This window comes from Leuresthes tenuis, unplaced genomic scaffold (assembly GCF_036924035.1).
Source record: "Leuresthes tenuis unplaced genomic scaffold, fLeuTen1.0.hap1 SCAF_2, whole genome shotgun sequence".
NCBI classification, from domain to species: Eukaryota; Metazoa; Chordata; class Actinopteri; order Atheriniformes; family Atherinopsidae; genus Leuresthes; species Leuresthes tenuis.
In genome coordinates this window covers 17,012,845-17,033,016 of record NW_027325356.1, presented here as the reverse complement: position 1 = coordinate 17,033,016, position 20,172 = coordinate 17,012,845, and the positions used below count along the sequence as shown (strand labels likewise).

The 20,172-nt window shown below is 38.6% G+C and overlaps 1 protein-coding gene across 1 annotated transcript in view; it reads right to left on the bottom strand.

The window, feature by feature from the left end:
• The window catches only part of LOC140302486 (CUB and sushi domain-containing protein 1-like), a 275,604-nt gene that overhangs the window by 98,914 nt on the left and 156,518 nt on the right, over positions 1-20,172 (bottom strand). Inside the window, exons 18-25 of the mRNA XM_072381305.1 lie at positions 19,521-19,708; positions 19,245-19,433; positions 13,630-13,746; positions 13,086-13,301; positions 12,760-12,948; positions 10,913-11,082; positions 6,287-6,443; positions 3,757-3,948 (exon numbers count right to left, since the gene is read on the bottom strand). Of these exons, the coding sequence (XP_072237406.1) occupies positions 3,757-3,948; positions 6,287-6,443; positions 10,913-11,082; positions 12,760-12,948; positions 13,086-13,301; positions 13,630-13,746; positions 19,245-19,433; positions 19,521-19,708 (1,418 nt within the window). The remainder of the gene's footprint in view (positions 1-3,756; positions 3,949-6,286; positions 6,444-10,912; positions 11,083-12,759; positions 12,949-13,085; positions 13,302-13,629; positions 13,747-19,244; positions 19,434-19,520; positions 19,709-20,172) is intronic.

Genomic DNA, 20,172 nt, shown 5'->3' with positions numbered 1-20,172 from the left:
TCTGGTCTTCTTTATCGCCCTGTTAAGATTACAGCTCATTTTTACTTTCTTGCTGAAAATTAGGTTGAGGTACGAAGGTTGAGTTAGATAATAATCAGTTAAGAGATATTTCAATCATTAGATCTACCTTGCTGTACTTTTTCAAGGTTGGTAGCTATTATCCCTTAAGACGCTCTCTTTAAGGTTTAGCACAAGCACAGGAGAGAACTGGATTAAGAAAAAAAAAAATTTGGCCATATTTTACTGTATTCTGTTGAGAGAGAATGAGAAGCAGAGTAAAAGGTCTGAGAGCACATGTGAAATCAATATGCTACTGTATTACATAGTACCCATGTTAGCCCACCGAGCCAGAAGATCACTGCTGATTAGGAAACATTTTGCTAGAGAGAGAGCCATATATATATATATATATATATATGTGTGTAATCTTTGCTTTTCTGTGAGTTAAGCGGGCACCGTAATTACCACCCCATAATGCACAATATCAGGACAAGGACAATGCAGTTGCATTACCCTGAGAGGAATGCACACATATGCACGTGTGCACAAAAACAAAGGAAGTGAAAGATAACCACACAATTATACACAAGGCGAGAAACGCACTTAAAACTGTTATATACTTCAGCTTAGATCTTAATTCATTTACCCACACACACAATAGTTGTTTCAGTCCTTGTTGGTGCAAAACACAGAAGGAAAAGGCAAGTGTTCTGCCAAGTTTTTTAAATAAAAAAAAAACAAGAAAGAGGCAAAGACACTGAAACAGAAAAAAAAAACATTATATATTAAAATTTTGATTTAGTATGACATGGCCAATAAGAAAAAAATAGAAAGAACATGCAGATACACATACACAGGAAAAAGATGTAGAACAGGTTGACTGAAACAGCCATGAGCAAGTAAGGGGAGAGCACAGGAAAAAGAGGCCCGCATAGGTAGACCATCACCATGTTTGACTCGATGTGGGTGAGACACAGAAAGAAAGACAGCGTGGAAACAGCCTGAGGCAAGGCCATTTCTTGATCTCCATGCTAATACACATCGATATGAGAGAGAGCCAGACAGAGAGAAAAAGAAGGAGATTGTCACAGAGGCAGAAAGACAAATAGAATGAAACAATAAAGGTTGCTATAGAGGTAATTCAACCAGGGCTCTGCCAGCAAGTGTCCCCTTTGTTGCTGGATTGCCTGAAATAAGGCAGTTTCAAATTAGGCACTGACTGCACACACACACACACACACACAGTTTTACCTTAGTCCAGTCAAAAACACCTTCTTATTCACACTCATACAAATGCTGTATATGTATCACATACATCGATATACATTAATTATTTTAGTTGCCATAAGCAACTGAATCTGGATCAGATCTATCTAACATAGCTCAGATGTTCTGGCAGGCTACAAAGGCAGAGGGTGAAGTTCTTCACCTGTGCCTGTGTTCACCCAGCAAGCGCTTTAGTTTGAAAAATATGCAAAGTGCATATGCAAAATGGAACAGACAAGCAAGACTTATGGACTAACAAAAGCAAATTTGGATTTCAAAACTAGCTATAAACAACTCAAATCAACACCAGTTCCTGCATTAACTGGTGGTTGCTTGGTGACAATAAGGATTCAGACTAGCCAACTGTAATTAAAAGACAAAACAACACAGGTCCATAATCATGGGGAAGAAAAAAAAGGTTCCCATAGTTAAAGCCGCTGAATCATTTGACATACTTCTCTCAAATCTAATTAGGTGAAGCCAAGTGCCAGCTAAAGTTAAATCTAGCCTCTGGCAGCTAATCAATCTCAAAACCTCGAAAATATACTTTACTGTCTGTAGAAAGATGATATTGATTGCGCAGGTGCTGTCACATGGTGCCTGATTAGTACATTATGCTTCCAGTCAGCTGTCACAGATTAGGCTTAAACCTTCTTAAAGAAAAATATTTTAGTGTGATATGAGATTTCATTTTCCCTTGTGTTTGCATAACAGTTATATCAGAAATGGATGCTGTAAATAATGTTTATTTTGATGTTTAAGAAAGACATACATAACTGTGTCAGACCTTCAGTTATAATGGATGTCAGAGACTGAGAATAAATAGTATCTCTCATACTGTCAGAACAAGTTTTATAATATTCAGTAATTCTATCATTCTATCATTGTTGTGTATTGAGTTGAAGTGTATAGTTAAGCTGTTTGATAATGAAAAAACAATCGTCACGTTTCCCAATATGGAATTAACTACTATAAACAAACCACTTTTCTAGTCGTTTTCAATTAGAGGCATTCAAAAAGCACATTCTTTAGAATGAAATAAGACGAGAGCAAATGTCCAAAAAAGTACAAGCAAAACACAGCTGTTAAATGGTGTGATACCCATGTTTGATTCAGTTTTATCTTGAATTTATTGAAGAAACAAAAATATTGATTAATCCATATGATTTTTTTATAATATTGTTTTACATAAAGTTGAGCCTCTCATGATGAAATGTTCTATATACCAGAGGTGTGGACTTTAAATCAGATGACTTGGACTCGAGTCAGACTCGAGTCATAATTTGAACGACTTCTGACTGGACTTGATAGAGTCATAAAGGACTTTGAACTCCACTCGGACTTTAACATTAATGACTTGCAACTTCACTTAGACTTGAGCCTTTTGACTTGAAAATATTTGATCTTTCACAACAAACAAAAAACTTTGTGTATTTTTTTTAAACATTTCCAATACCTTATTCAAATCAACTAACTCAAAATTAAAATGAATTAACTTTATTAACTTCCAGGCCATTTACACTAACTACGCAGAATTCCCAGATCCAACACAAGATACAGTGATGTCACAGAGGAGATGTACAAATGTTTACCGTGCCGTTACTGGGTCTCAGTTGGGACAAACGATACCTATGGTAATTTTGTTTTCTTACCTAAATCACCAAGTGGTTAACAAGAAGCAAATTGCTATATGCAAAACATGCAGGTCGAAAATTACAGATGGGGAGGCAACAACGTCCAACTTTGACATTTGAAGCTACATAAAGAACAGTAAGTCAAGATTGTTACAGTGATTAGTGGGTAGTCAATATGAGCTTCATGGCTAAATATGTTTTCCAACTTGCTAGTTTAATAATGGAGAAAATTCTGGAAATAATCTATTATTATTGTGTATTTGAATTAGATATTTGCTTAGATGACTTGATAAGCACTCGAAAATTCAAAGTCCCTGACTCTGGACTTCCACATCTTGATTTTGGACTCGACTTGGGACTCACATGTCTTTACTTGGGACTCGATTCGAGACTTTATTGGAAAGACTTGAGACCTGCTTGTGACTTGTAAATGTTGTTCCCACCTCTGCTGTTTACTGTGCATGCTGAGAAGGGAACGGCGAGCTGAGGCTTCTGTCCAAGTCTTTAGCATAAAATAGTGTGTACAAAAATTCAAACCCTGTGCAAATAAATCAATCAAAATGTATGCCTGGCATTAACCTGTTGTCAAAATGCAGATGGTCAGAGGTGTATGAGCTCGGCAACAAATTGTCTCCCACAAAGTGTTGAATCAGTCCCCACAAGCTTTTTTCAAAATGTTCACCTATGTTGACTCAATCATTTGCTCACAAACTCGTTTTTTCAGTCCTAATATGGCAACAAAGAAATAGTATCTAGTGGCTTTGACTGTTAATTCTTCCAGCTTAACTCTTGAACTGTATTTTATATACTTCTGAATTATTGATGCATAAGGAAACATCTTTTCAGGCATACTTACCAACACAGGAGGGAAGCGGTTTGTCCCAGACACGCCTGTCACCACTTAGACAAGTCAGTGTACTGCTGCCATGGAGACTGTATCCGGGATTGCAGGAATAGAGAACAAAGGTGTTGGCATAATGACCATCATCCTGGATCTTATATCCATAATTAGGAACACCAGGCTCATCGCAGCGGACTAGGTCAAAACCTAAAAAGACACGCACACACAAGTATGCAAACACATTCAGATTAGGTTCAGGCCCATGGATTAATTAACAAAAAAAATCATCCTGGACAGGAAAAGATAAGGTCCTATTCTTCTGAATCCCTCTTCCTTCTGCAGAAGTTCTAAATTTGAACATACTGTGAATGCTAAAAACAATATTACCTAGCAATGAAAGCTGTAGAACACTTGTAGAACAAACTTCTAGTCATATACTTGTTTTTGAGAAATTTTGAAAATGTATAGGTCTCTCTCTATAATGAAAGTAATGATAGTAGTGATGGTTTTTAGGAGCACCAGGAGTTTATATTCATGAACTGAAAATGTGCTCCCTGTGAAACTATGCAAATACATCAAATTCACATGCAGCACAAATACCTTGCGTTTTGAAGATAGCAAAATGTATGAAACGGTCTCACCTCAAAGACGGGGATAAACAAGAAATTTCACCAACATATTTTCTTGTGTATGTGCCTCCTACAGTACGAAAAGCACACCCTCCCACAGATCAGGGCATCAGAGCTGATCTATAATACTTACTAAACTGTGAGCTTGTCATTTCCAGAAAAGGTTCAGCTCCGTATCCAGTATGTGAGCAGTCAACTGGCAACATTTTTAACTAACCCGCATCAGTAAACCACACTCCAGCTGCATTTACAGCTGAAAAAGTAATGGACTGAAAGTTAACATCTGTGTCTCTAAGTTTCAAATCATTTGCAACCATTAGACAGATGGATCTTAATTCTGTTAACTTTTTCTGTTATTGTCTAGAGTGGATGTTTTTTTTTAAATTATAATTACTTTTTTAAAATAGGCTTCAACATTGTGCATTATTAAATATTGCTTTATGGGTGGCGTCCTGGAGAGGGTGTCACCTGGGGAATCCATGGTTCTTCTAGGGGACTTCAATGCCCATGTTGGTAATGATGGGATGACCTGGAAATCTGAATTTGAATCTGAGTGGTGTTTTGTTTTTGATCTTCTGTGCTCAACTGATCACCACCTTGTGGTGAGTTTGATCTGTTGGCGGGGGGAGACTGCTGAACAGATCTTGGGGAGGCGGCTAATGGAGTATGGGGTATCGGATCCGCTTTAATGAGCTATCTGGTTCCTGTATAACCAAAGCAAGAGCTGTGTCTGCTTTCCTCACACTGAGTCAAACTCGTTTACAACGTATGTTGGACGCTGCCAATCCTGTTTGTGATTTTGATGGACAGGATTTCACGGCGGACTCGTGGAGAGGAGGGCGTCTGGTTTGGGAACCTCAGGGTTGCACCTCTGCCTTTTGCAGATGATGTGATTCTGTTGGCTTCATCAGAGTAGAGCCACTGCTCCTCTGCATTGAAATGACTCAGCTAAGGTGATTCGAACATTCTCGGTTTCAGGTGCCCACTTGTCTTTTGGGGGCTTTCTGGGCACATCCTACTAAGAGGAGGTCCGGGGCAGACCCTAGAACTCGCTGGAATATGTATGCCTTGTGGCCTGGGAATGCCTCTGGGTGCCCCAGGAGGAGCTGGAGAGTGTGGGGAGAGGGATGTCTGGGCTTCTCTCCTCAACTTACCTCTGCGACCGCCCTCGGATAGGTGGGTGACAATGGATGGATGGATGGATGGATATTGGTTCTCCCTCCTTTCTTTATATTTTTTATCTACCTTAATTTGTTTGTCCCTTCATCCAGCCGCTCTTCCACTGCAGATGTGTCATTCTCACCTACTTTAAATGATTTGCAGATAAATGTTCCTTTAATAGCCTCTTTGACTTACACAGCAGATGGTCTTGCCTTTTTAACAGGCTGTCTTCCAAGCTATTTAGAAGGAGCGTGTACATGTCTGTGCGTGTTTGTGGGAGGAAAAGAGAACCTGTTTCAAGCATTCGTACGCTCAATTCATTTTCTTGCTTGCCCACTGAACAAATATTGCTTATAAAACCAGTTGATCTCAATCCAGCTGTTAAATATGAAAGGAATGGGAAAGACAGGTGTAGTGCATGACACCTGTTTTGTTTTGATATGAACAGAAGCACTCAAGGATCACTTGACAGAGACACAGGGCAGATCTAGGATGTATACAAGAGGGCAATCTAACACACTTACAACCACTCTAGATTTCAATTAAAACATCTCTTCACAAGAACCTTCCTAATGTGCTACTCAGCGCATAGTAAACTATTACTTGTGTGTATGTGAAAAAATGTATGTAAGAGCAAAGCAGAAAGAGGAGCTTCAGCACAGAGCTTCATAAACCATGGTTGTCAAGAGCAAATAGAAAAGAAAAACTAGTGGTAGTGCCACTTTGCTTTATATGATTTCATGAACATTACTCACTTGTATAAGTGAGACGGAAGCCCTGATTGGTTCCAGAGGCATTGCTATTGAACTCCAGCCACAGGTGATTAGACGTACTATTGATGACATGAGCCATCATGCCATCGAGTGTAAAGTTGCCAAGGAGACGGGATGAAGTGTTCACTCCGTCATACACCTAAACACAGAATCGGAGTAGCAGAACATAAATAACACATGAATCAAAGCCATTTTCCTTTGCATTAGAGTGGACATTACAAAGCACCTCAATGTACTGGTTACTGGTTATTTGAAATATGTGTTTATATTTTTTAAAGTTTATAAAAGTGGTGGAGCAACAATTTTGTACTTTTAATTAGGTTATTTAATCCTTGTATTGTGCCTGTGCTAAAGACCAGGGGCTGTATGTGTGTAGCACAATAATGTCTGTACTAAAAGAGAAGATTCTACAGCTCCCAATGAAAAATAAAAAGCAGTTTATTCACATTAGAAGATGTCTCCAGCTGGGAAAAGTGTTGAAAATTTTTGTTCATATTCTGAGAAATGATTTCGCTAACATGGATTAATTTTACAGAGAGAGTCGTTTGCAAGAAATGAGTTGTGAAATGCGTGAACTGTGTGTGCATCCAACAAATCATCCATAAAGGCCAGAAGCCTCAGTATGTCTGTTCTTTACAGTAAACTGAGCATAGGGGTTTAAAACAATAGTCAGAGCCTGAGTGTGTCACATCATTTGAAATAACAATAATAAAAAGAAAACAGTGAAGACAGGACAGCTTTCATTTTGGACCATAAAAAGTAATCATTGGACAGAAGTAACATTGCAAGACTCTGCCAAATGTATTTCCTTTTATCTTTTTTTTTACTGACTGGAACGTAAACACAAACTTGTAGCTGTACAATCATAAATACAACACAGACAAAACCACTCGAGTGATTCATTTTTCGAGCTCATTTTTAATTTTCTAAGGGCAACTTTTCAAACTTAAGTGGTAAACATGTGATTGTGCACTTTGTGTCGTTATCTCAAAGCTTGGATAGAAATGTTAACTGTTCTTGCTGAAGTTGCTCAAGCTTACATCTGGCAGCCTTTGACATTTTCACAGATTGGTGGGTATAGGTCTGGAGGTGGCAGAAATGCCAAGGAAATGGGCTAAAGTGATGTAGTGTTCTTTCATTACAAGTGCTGCCAGAGACTGTACATGTAGCTACAGTCTATTGAAGTATGTGGTTGTGATGGAAAACATTAATATGGAGGGGGACAATATGAAATTGTGTAACAATATCAGTAGTGTTACTCTGCTAAACTTCATTTTTCCTCACATGTTCCTCCCTCTCAGTTTCCCTCACAGTGATTGCATTTTGCTGTCTTCCTTCGTCTCTTCCTCCTCTGTTTCTGTAAAACTTAGTATAGTTAATGAAAAGCCCTGCAGCCCATAAATCAACGTGTCACCATCTGCTGCCCCCCCTCCTTCTGTCAGTCTGACTCCCTCTTACATGTTCTCCTTTGACCTTTATTATTGTAACAATTCCTTCACTCTCCCATTCAATTTCTTTCTTACTCCTTTTTTTCATCCTTTGTGTAGTAAATATGAGTAAATGTGGCCAAGCACTGTATTAGGTGACATTTTTAGTTAAAAATTGAGCTAAGTAAGTCCACTTTTGACAGTGCCATGGTGAAACCATAGCCAACGGCAAGAGGAATAGTAATGAGCTGGTTCAGGAGTTAAAGAAGGCTTTGTCCTCGAGCTGGCAGGAACTGTCAAACAAATGGTTTGTGTTCAGAGTGTTCAGTTGCAGTAACAGGAATTAGCACCATTACTGTTAGCCTGGGGAGCACTAAGCTAATTGCTAGCTTGAGTGGAACTGTGGGATTTTCCTTCAATGGGTTCTTCTTTTTAGTAATGCCAAAGAAAATGCTCAAACAGATATACATATTGAAGATTAGATTAATGAAATGAATCAGACAAGGTGCTAATAGTGCAGATAATTTCATTGCATCTGTTAATTTTGTATAGTTACTACATTTTTACACGGCTAATTTAGATGTATTCAAAAAGATGGATGCAGTTATTTGTAATGCAAAGTGCAAAACTGCTTAATGTATACATAAATTAGTCAGATGGTGTGGCTTGATCATGTTTTTTGTGTGTAGAAGTCTTGGCATAAACATTAAATGAAATTTCTGAAATTTTCTGTGTAAAAAGAGCCAGAATGGTTCCAATTGTCTGTACTCTCTCCAAGATAGAAATAAAAAGGTATGCTTAAATGTATTTTAGCTTTGTCAGTGAAGCTGATTCTGCACAAAACCCAAAATCTATGGTCATGACTGAAGGGAAAAGCTACAAATTATACACACACAATTCTATTCAGGTGGGCATAGATAATACTAACAAATGTAGTTTATAACTTCATTACTTCATCTTATCAAATTAACCATTAGTGTTAGTTTCTATCAAAATTGCAAAGTCTCATAATTGCCAAAAGATGTTTAGTGCATTGACACGACATGAGAAAAATAGAAATTACTGAGACAGTCTGACTGAAACCGGACTTTTAAAATGCACGTAGACATGTCACTCCAACTAAATGTGTACATAATCGAGTTTCTGGGTTAACACACCAAGGGTTAGAGACTAGGGAATGCACGGTGTCAGTGGAGAGTTCCGACTGGCAAAGTTATAACCAAGATGTGTGTGTTTATGTATATACTGTATGTGTGATATTGCAGTTAGGCATAGTATCACTCTGCATGTATACATTCAGTAAGTCTCAAATGAGCCTTGCACATGCACTGATGTTCCATCGTTTATTATATTTTTATAAAAACTGTGGAGTATAGGCGTATATTAATACAGCCGGATCACAGAGAAAGTTAGAAGTAGCAGTGTCTTTAAAGTTTACTCACCCATTCCACAACATTGTGTAGTCTGATACTGTGTAGTCTGCTCCCATGCATGTAAGGACATTGGTCCAGCTAAATTACACTGTTGAGCTATAACCGTAATGACTAAACTTGGGAGGGAACGGTGCAAGAGATCTGCGTTCACGAAGGTGGTTGAGAATCCAAATCTCTTCTTCTTTTATTCATGCGTCAGATATGGATCGTTTGACATACAGATGAATGGAAAATTTAAAAAAAAAAACTTTCTTCTTCTCTTCTTCAGGGTTTTCTACATGATATTGACAAAAAACTGACTGCATTCTAACTGACTGCATTCTAACTCACTCGTACAATCAAGACATGTGTGTTTATTTATGTGTGTGTGTGTGTGTGTTTAGCAAGCTAGAAAATGTAAAATATGCAAACTTGTGCAGGTTGGCTTCTTGCTTCTTGTCACACCTTTCTTCACAAATCAGTGTGATAAAACATACTGATGACATTGAAGCATATAGATGTCTATCAACCATCTTGGTGTAAATTTACTCTCCTTAAAGATACCCCCTTTTTTTCCTCCTTTTTAATACCTATACCACTGGGAACATTTCCGGCATTTACAATGACATTAAGCCTCTCTAAAAGTCAGGGAGAGCCCTGCTAATGCAGTCTAAACACCAACAACCCAGCCAATGCTCAGAGCCTAAGACTGATAATACTCTCAAACCACATACTGGCTTAACCATGCCCTAAGGCCTAATACCACTAAGAGACATTGTGAATATAAACAGTTTTAGACAATGTCTATAGGAATACATCAAGATAGTAAAACTGCTCTCACAAAATTCTCCCAATTGAAATGGCCAAATGTACTAGTTTACAAGGTTCAAAAGTATTTATGAGAAAAATTGGTAATTTTCTTAGTTGTATGGTCTATTTCAAGACTTCTCAGAGCTCCTTGACAAGGACAGAATAATAATAATACACTTGTTACATCTAGTTCCAATATCCTCAAATACAGCACACCCACTCCAGTTACAGCTAACACTGCACAAGTTATATGAACAGTCAATAAGAACATCCATTCATGCTTTCATTCAGTCATTTTTAAAATAATTCCTTTTTGATAAACAAAAACAAAACACACAAACACATACTACGACCTGCATGGAATAGTACAATGTGCAATAAACCTTTTTCTATTTCTTTCCTTTGTATTTTGTTTTACAGCTGTTAGTTTTACTTACTGCTACCACAAGCTGCAAATAAAAGTGTATAAAAGCCACGGATAACCATCAAATACAACAGTACTTTACCCAGGTCAATATCAAAGTTCAGGCTGCATAATTTGATGTTTTACTGCTGACTGTTATCTGCAATTTGTTGTGCCTATAAACATAAAACAAGCCTTTTTTTCCTCCTGTAATATCCACATAAACCAAAATGTATCAAAATTTTACACACTAATAACCTGTTTGGTATTATTCCAACAACAAACTTTTGTCGAGTGTGATTTTACAAGCCAAGCTTGTACTGCAATAATGTGCATACCGTAAAGTAGTGTCAGAGCACAATTTCCAAATACAAATTTGATAATACACATATGTATTACGTGTGTGAATCCATTAAAAAAGCAAAAACAAACAAACAAAAAAACATTTACAGATTTTCCACCTGGGTATGTTTGTCATTTTTCAACAAATGTGTGGTTCTGTGTCCTTGTGTGAGTGTGTTTAAGTTATAGATAGAAAGTGATAAAGAGAGCATACCTTCAGATTGTCTCCATCTTGCAATGAGAAGCTCTCAGCTTTCAGCCTGATTCCTTTACCCTTTTCAGTAGTGATGCGGTAGATGCACTCATGGTTGTTATCATAGTTGGAGGGGAAATTTGGGGAGAGGAGAACGCCTTCTGGTCCTAGTGCAGAGGCTCCACACTCAGCTACAGGAAGAGAGTGAGAGTGAGTGCACAGTGCTGGTCAAAATCATAGAAATTCTTGCCAGACAGTGTATAGGATTCACACATGAAAAAGAGAGATTACATTAAAGTGCATAGCCAGTATAACCCAAAAACTCATCAACCTCGGAAAAGGTAAGAACAATAATGAAGATGAAATGCGTCATAAACTACGTAAGAAAGCTTAAAAGCATTCCTCTGATATACACGCTCCTTCAAATGCAAAAAGAAAAACAAGGATAAGATACAGCAAATCACAATCAAAAGCAAACTAAACATAATCCACAAAGGATTAAAGAGAGTAAAAATGAAAAACAGGTCTGGATTGATTTGTTAGAAAAAGTCTGTCTGAAATTTTATGGAATTATCTTGCAGGTGCCGAGCCTAGAGTTAAAGAATTCAAATAAGTGGAACTTTGTGCAAATAGAGTTTTGTCTAATTTCAACGTGGGAAGGACAAAAAAAAAGAAAGCTTAACAGGCTTTTGACTCCCACTGAGCAGGACCACTGCTGCTTTGAAGGGAAGCAAAAATGAAACAGTCTGGAGAGAAGGTGATGCAAAATAATGTTACAAACACTAGATATGATGCAGTTTTATTCAATTCAATTTATTTTTTTTAATCAATAAAGATTTTTGGTTCTGCTGTTTATGTAGTAAATTACAGTGGGCAAAAATGCAAGGACACAACCAGCATCCATTGTTTATAGATTCTTTTAAACTGAAATCAGTACCATGGGAGTGGGAGTGAGAGAATTAGAAGATTGTGAGTAAGAAAAACAGGACTAAAAGAGGGATGGAAGAGAAAGAAAAGAAGAAAAAATAGCAGATGAACTAAGACAGACGAGACTCTTTTGAAAATGTACAGAAAGAAATTACAGAAGGGAAAGGGGGAGTAACAAAAGAAGCAGTATTAACACTTCCCATAAAGAAGCTAATGCCCTAATTATCTACCCAAGGACTTTCCAAACACAGAGGGAGAGGAGCAGAAACAGGAAGTTAGACCTAGATGGAGCGCTAAAGAGCAGAACATTTAGAAAGAAGACGAGGAGAGAGATGAACCCAGTGCTTGTTGCCAGCTGCTGTTGCTCGGTGCCCTCTTACTCAGGCCTGATCTCTTGACAAATAATGCCATTACGGCATTTTCAGTCTGCTCTCTTTGGGGGTTGAATGTTACCAGCAGCCACCAGTCGGAGTCTCATAAATTACAAGCAGCATCCCAGGAAACACTGATCGGCATCAAATTCCAGCAAATTACAGCCTGCTAACAGGAAAATCCTTGCGAATAAAACCAACAGTCAACCAGTCACATAACAGTAAATTCCCACCATCTTATCAATAAAATACTGGTGAATTACACCCAGGAAAATGCTGAGACTTTACCTTTAGGCTTATTCCCACTGTAAAGAAGTCAATTTGCAACTTGTACTTGACTGTCCACCAGAATGATAACCAGAAGATATGACCACCAAAATGCAATAAATACTGAAAGCTAAATAACTTACAATATCCTTTTTACACTCCCAATTATTATCATTATTGTGTTCTGTCTGTTCTGAGTATAAAAAAAGACCAACTTGATAACAATTTTTCACCCTTGTCTAACGTGGCTATACATTTTTAGCGATAAACCAATCAGTCATTCTCAGCACTCTCGTGTCTTACCTATACACCGTGGTAGTGTATTACTCCAGACTCGCCTGCCACCTCCAAGACAAGTGATCTTACTGTCACCCTCAAGTCTGTAGCCTTGGAAACAAGAGAAGGCCAGCGAGTCACCGACTCCAAATCTAAATCCCATCCTCCTACTGAACGCTGGTACACCGGGATCCTCACATGGCTCTAAGTCGTACTCTATAAATCCAAGAGAGTTTGTAGGAGTTAGAAGAATAAAACCTGTTTGTCAATAAAAAAAAATATATGAACGGTGTTAGCATGAACGTATTAGATAGAAAAGTGTGCAGGCATAATATTCTCTCTGGTGTCCATACCTGAGAAAGTAATATTAAATCCTTCATAGCTCATAGAAAAGTCTGATATGAATCGTAGCTGAGCGCTAAAGTTCCCATAGAGTCCAGCCTTAACACTTGGGGGCAGCACTGAGCCAGTAAGTCGAGCCACTGGAATCTGGAAATTGCCATCTTCAGTGATGGACAAGTAGTCGTGGTTCTCCTCCAGATGGAAAGTGTGGAAAACCAGATGGACCCCTGGATAAATGGATGGTAGGACAGATCGATGAATGGGCAGATAAAAGTAGGAATGCATAGATGGACAAGCAGATGAATGCAGAGAGTTATACAGTGATACACAAAAACAGCAGGTGAACATAGGACAAGAAGCAGAAATGGTCAGAAAATATATATAATGCTATGCACAAGTCTTAGCCTCTTCAGATAGTTATATTAATAATTTATTTGCACAGTGAGCAGTTCCATGATTAATAATACAATTATAATCATATAGCGTGAACAAAAGAACAGTATGTTCCAAGCTACAGTTGGTGCGTTCATTAAATCTGTGTATGAGTGTTGTTACCTTTCCCATGTGATACTTCTATCGTCCAGGTGCAGTTAAGAGAATTGGGGTAGAAATCGGGAAAGCCAGGAGAGAGAATCGTCCCAGTTTTACCAAAAACATAGCCTCCGCATAGAGCTGACGAAAAAGAACAAAGAAAAAAATATGACAAACCGAAGATTGGAACAGAGCAAAAAAAGTTTCTCTTTCTCTGTTGCAAAAAAAAAGACCTGAATCACCTGTGCACTGAGCTAAAAACCTCAACAAATTCTGTGAAATGACTGTGTCACTGAAACACATAAAATAACGAAATGTCTTCATTATGCCAGCAAGGTCAGCACATAATGATACATTTCACTGGTCTAAATAAACAATCTCGTCTTAAGGCCTGGAATTAAAACCCATTTGGCATTTTAAATTCTGCACAAGGTCAAATTCCCTGAACTAAGAAATAAGCTTGGTGTTGACATGCCCTTCATGCAGAAAACTATGGGTTTTTTTTTCTGGCAATATCAAAAGATTATTTGTGGGTTACATAGGAGGAAAGGATAACATAAAAAATATATATTTACATGTGACACTAAATACACTGCCTTCAAAATCAAACACTCAATTCCCATGTGGTGTCTAAATATCGCTTGCAAATATGCTAATACCTTTAAAAAAAGAAGAAAGTTGAAACCATCTAATTTACTAAACAAGAGAAATCTATCCTATTTCTAATACCACATCAAATTTATCGTGAGGGAACATACTTTCATGTGGGAATATGTGTGTGAACAAACCACTTTATAGAATGGCATGCAGTGAACCATTCATCCTGGTTTTATCAAATGTCCTTGCTTTAGAGAGGAACTCTACCAACACAGCAAAAGGTGGGAAATGCTTATTTTACACAGATACACAGAGAAGGAAAGAGTAGAGATGTACAGAATGCAGAGCTAAGAAGTGAAGGAGCAGCAAGAATGATTTTGTTGAAAAAGAGAGAGATATAACTTCGTGTGTAACCAGATACCTCACGTCTAAAAGTGATGTGGAAATGGAGAGAAATCGTTTGGGACAAATAGCAGAATGGAAAACACTATAGTAATATGATAGAGAATAAAAAGAGGGTTTCAGAGCATTAGAGACTGCTGAACTAAGATAATATGTGGACTCTTTGTTTCTGTCTCACAATGCCTCTGTTGCTTTCAGTTCTATTCAGCTCAATTCAGTTAGATTTAATTAAATTAAAGTGCTTCAAGGTGTTTGACTGGCACCAAAAAAATAAGGTATTTTTCTCAGCTGTGAAACCAACTGATCCAATAACTAAATCACAGACAAAAGCTTTTTCTTCACTGTTAAGGTCCCTCCTGTCTGATGGTTTAATATGTATATCTATAGAAAGGAACACAAGCCCCTTTTTAACCAATAAAAAAGCAATGATACAGATAAGCTTCTCTTATTTTATATCATTGAGTGTCTGGTGTTATTGTAAATCTATCTATCTATCTATCTATCTATCTATCTATCTATCTATCTATCTATCTATCTATCTATCTATCTATCTATCTATCTATCTATCTATCTATCTATCTGCATACATAACTTCAGTTTTATGAATGATCTGTGTGGGAGAAGAACTGTGATCTGTGCAGTATGTCTATGCATGAAAAGAGAGCAGGACAAAAGGTTTCCAATGAACAAGAACTAGAGAGGAAGAGGTTGACAGTTTTATGAAAGGAAAGCAGAGACCTAAAGTTATATTTATATCCTTTTCAAAAAGACAAGAGGTACATACAGTACATAGAGATATTACACAAGACATGAGCTACATCGTCCTCTGCCTTCAGAATTTCCTGTATCCGTAATTATCTGCTTCTGAGAGGAAGTCGTGGCATTTTTTACTGTACAAGCAACTGTGACTTTGGTCACCTCTAACTAGTTGTTGTCTTGGCACAAATTGCGAACCTTTAAATGTCATGGTGCTCTTTCAATAATCTCCCTGACACATTAAAGAGCCCCCTCAATTCTGATTGATCTATTTGATGATTCAGCTGACCTGTAGGAATAAGATGAGCAGTTTGGATCCAACAGATTACTAACAGAGAATGGTGTCTACATGCTTATAGGGTGACTTCCATTCTTTTCCAGACACAATATTGTCAAAATAATTATAATTTTGGTTTGGGTATAAAAATGGCTTGCATTAGGTATTAACTCTTCGATTAATGTGCACATGTGAGCTGCTTCAGGAAAGAAAGAGGGCTTTCTTAAGGCCTCGAAAGAGACGTTGTGTCTAAGCCTTCTTTGAGTGGAGATAGAAACGTTGCTCACTTTTTATGAGGTTTTTTAATTTGTCTCGTCCCACTGTTTCAAACTACGCTTATTGAATCAACTTTTCTTTTACGTGAGAAAGAAAGGGATGGTAATTAACAACAACAACAAAAATGCTGACAGACATACTTGACACATGATTTTATCCTTATGATCTTATCCACAGAGCAAAATACTTCACTCTGAAATAAAATTTCAGAAAAGTCTGTTTCAGAAATGATGTATCTTGTCATATGACAGCTGTCTGGTGTCATGTCAAGCTGGGCTGAAAATTGAAAATGTTGCAGCGGTTGTTTAAAACTACTTAGTTTGAGGTGGCAATCCTCCTGAACTCCCTTCTGAGCAGAGATATCCTGACTTTGGTTTCAAATTGGACTCTTTCTAATCGGCATATCAAATCAGACACCGTGTGCTCATCTTCCTTGACAGCATGAACTGTCCTTTGACCTATATTATTTCACTGGGGCTGAATGTCCAACTTGGGTCAAAGCAGAAGCGTATAGCCTTGGAATGGGGACTGATTGTACAATCGACCCTTCAGCTGCCAGGCACAAATAGTGAAATCTCCTACCCTTTCAAAGAACAAGCAAAGAGCAGGTAGTGGAAGAGGTCTGGTGCTGAAAATACTTCCACGGTACAAGGTGACAGGGGAAACTGATTTGGAGTCGTATATGACCATGACTTTGCTGAAGTATTCATCAGTCGTTGCCAGTATCACTACAGATAAATATCAACATGAGCAACTAAGCAGAAACAAATCAGTGTGCAGATTATTTGTACGTATGTCTATTTCATTTGACTGAAAAATTAGAAGAAACAACAATCAAAAAAGAGGATTTTGCTTTTTTAAATCTGGTTTAGCTCAAAGTTGACCAAATGTCTACATGAAAGCAGCATTTGGATTTGAACATGCTTGAGGCTTAATTTGCTTTTATTACACATATGTATATGAGCTTGCTGAAGAGGCTGCAAAAGCGTTCATTATGTTAAAGGGGTACTCCGGTACCTTTAAACCTAGACCTTATTTCTGGCATGAAATACATTTATCTACTCACGAGAATAGTTTGGCGAAAGTCGTTGTCCTTTGGAAGCTATTTAGATAACTCGCGATCGGCGTATATCCATGTAACGGAGTGAATGGGGCAGGGACGATGCACCTGACATGTGGAGTGTTATACCACTACTTGTTTTATATTTTCTGTTATGTGCTGTATGTCGGATTTGGTTTAAGTTGCATGTTTATTTATATTTTGTGTTTTGGATCTTTTGTTACAATTGTGTTTATTAAGTTTATTTGAGTTATTGCATGTATTATGTTTGACTGTTAGTAGTGGATACACCTGTTGGCTGACCGCTGCACTAGCCAATCAGGTGATGGAACTGGCCCATAGGTTGGCTATTAAAGAGGCTAGGTGGCTGGAAGAAGGAGGAGGGGAAGAAACCGGAAGAAAGAAGGAGCGTTTGGTCGGCACGGACGCGGACCGGCGAGCGACGGCAGGAGGGACTCTAGGGCTGGCCAGAGACGCCAGAACAGTGCATTGGAAGCTGTTGGGACGCAGTCAGCTGTAGCCTCAGACCCACTCAGGAAGAGAGCGAGTGACCCTCCTGTCCGCATAGTTGTCTGCCGGCCATGTTTTGTGTCTTTTAGGTCCGCGTCCGTTGCTGGGACCAGTTGGGAGCACCGGAGGCCAGGCGAGGGAAACAGCCAAGGAACGGTGCGTGGAGGACGGCTCATGGGGTTCAATGGCGTGGCGGAGGACATAGCACGAGATAAAGACAATGGTCATGTGCTCACGGACTACGTATTTTTAGTAACGTTTTTATTTGTGTTTTTAAAGAGAGATCCCACCCTTTTTAAAGAACGGACATTGCTCATGTTTTACAATAAATGTCTTTTAATTGTACTTCTAGGGTCATCAGTACCGCTCACCGTCGTAGTTAGGGAAGAACTGCAATCTGTGGAGAGGGGTGGTTGTAAGCCGTCGGTGGATATGGCGAGGGGATAACCACCAACGACCACCCCTCCTCCTTGTTACACAGCCTCTAAATAAGGCATTATCTGTCTTCACCAATACTTTAAGACGAAATAATGAACGAACGTGTAGTATTGCTCTGTTAGCACAAAGCTACTATTATGTGGCTACGTGCAGCTATAGGAGAGCTAACGGAGGGAATTCTACACACACCACTACTGGGACCACTTCATCGACAGCATGGCTGCAGCACAACTCATTCACTCCAGTAAGAACATCCATTTTACTCAAAGTCGTCGTTCACATTGTCAAAATTTGATAAATATCCTGCCATGTTGCACAAAACTAGCAGTAGCAAACTCTGTGTGAAGTTAGTCGACTGTCACAGAGAAAGGAGTAAATAAACTGTGCTCCAGGTGGGCGTGTGGATGAAGTGGTCCCAGTAGAGGTGTGTGTAGAAATCCCTCCATTAGCTCTCCTATAGCTGCAAGTAGTCACATAACAGCAGCTATGAGCTAACAGAGCTATAGTACGCGTTCGTTTATTCATTCTTCTTAAAGTATTGGTGATATAAAGACGGATAATGCCTTATTTAAATGCTGCATCGTCCATGCCTCATTCACTCCGTTACATAGATATACGCCGATAGCGAGTTATCTAAATAGCTTCCGAAGGACACCGACTTTCCAAACTGTTCTACTCTGTGAGTAGATAAACGTATTTCATGCCAGAAATATGGTCTAGGTTTAAAAATACCGGAGTTCCCCTTTAACTGCTGACTCAAAATTGCCTCGAAATGTACAGGTTAGTGGTCATCTGTCTCTACCTGGTCATTCTGTGATTGAATGGGGACCTGTCCAGAGTGTGCTAACCTATTAACCTCCACCCTCTGGTGGCAATGCAAGCGTAAGCAATTACTGAACTGTCAACTAAAAAGGTGCATCTGAGAAAAAGAGCCAAGTAACTGCAGTTACAGCAAAGCACACAGCAGCATCCATTAATGTTCCACCATTTCTCCATGGACAGTGTAATCTTACCTTATTCAGTTGTGCTATATTAACTGAGATGAAAAAAATCTCATGGGCTCAAAATAACCAGAAAAATAAGTTGTGGCTATCCTTAGCTGTCGTGCGTAGTGACCGAAATTAAAACCTTCGGCTCTAAAGCTTCCATTATCATTCAGCACAGAGTTTGTCTGAGACTAAATACACATGAAGATAACTACATTTCCATAGGATCTATTATAAGGATTTTAGGAGGTGTATTGACAATCCTCCTCTGCACTGTTTTTTTTATTTTTTATTTTAAGCTAAATCCAATGGACTAGAAATAAAGAAAGATTCTAACCATCACAACTGGGAAGAGAATGACTCCACTGATGATTCTGCTCACACACATTTGGCTCTTCATCACTAAGTGTGTATCCTGGATCACATGTAAAAGAGACTCGCGAGCCAATGGAAAAACTGCTGCCATGACGACGACCATTGACTGGGATACCAGGATCAAGGCATGAGTCTGACTCCATTTTCACACCTGCAAATGACATCAAACAAACGCAACATAGACAAGAGGGTGAGTATATCTATGTCTGTAGCAAATATTTCTATCAGTCAGTCTTACTTTCATATCTGATGCTGAAGCCTGCTGCAGAGCGGCTATTGTCTGTGGTGAACAACAGGAACAGGAAGTTGGATGTGGAAATCAGGAAATGAGGCGCTTGGGTGCCGTGGTATTCGCCGATCAGGGGAGAGGAGGCTGAGGGGCCATCCCTGATCTCCAGTGTGTCATAGTTGACCTCCGTCTGAAACCTGGACAAACAGAAAAGAAAATAAACATGCAAAACCATGCACCAACAAAAATAATAATAATTAATGATAATAATACTAATACTAATCCCAACAATGATACAAAACACATGCACAATAAGCTGACAAAAAAATTTGTTTACAGCTAATTGAAAATTCCATTGTCAAAAAATTCGAGCATTGAGCAATGTCAGACTAACAACTTGACTAGCAATGCAAAGCTAATTTGAATTATAAATATGACAGATTTATGGGGAATTCAGGGTTTCTGTTTGTAAACATACTACTTTTCCAGTTAGCTGTACCCCTGCCTCACATGCACGGGCTTGTGACTTGTCATAGTAAAATAATAATGACGGCTGATCCAAGCGCTTGCGTAGTCGTATGTGTGTGTAAATATTTGGACTGCAGAGAGACATTATGGACCGTGGTTAAGTAAATACTAAATGAACTACATAACCACAATA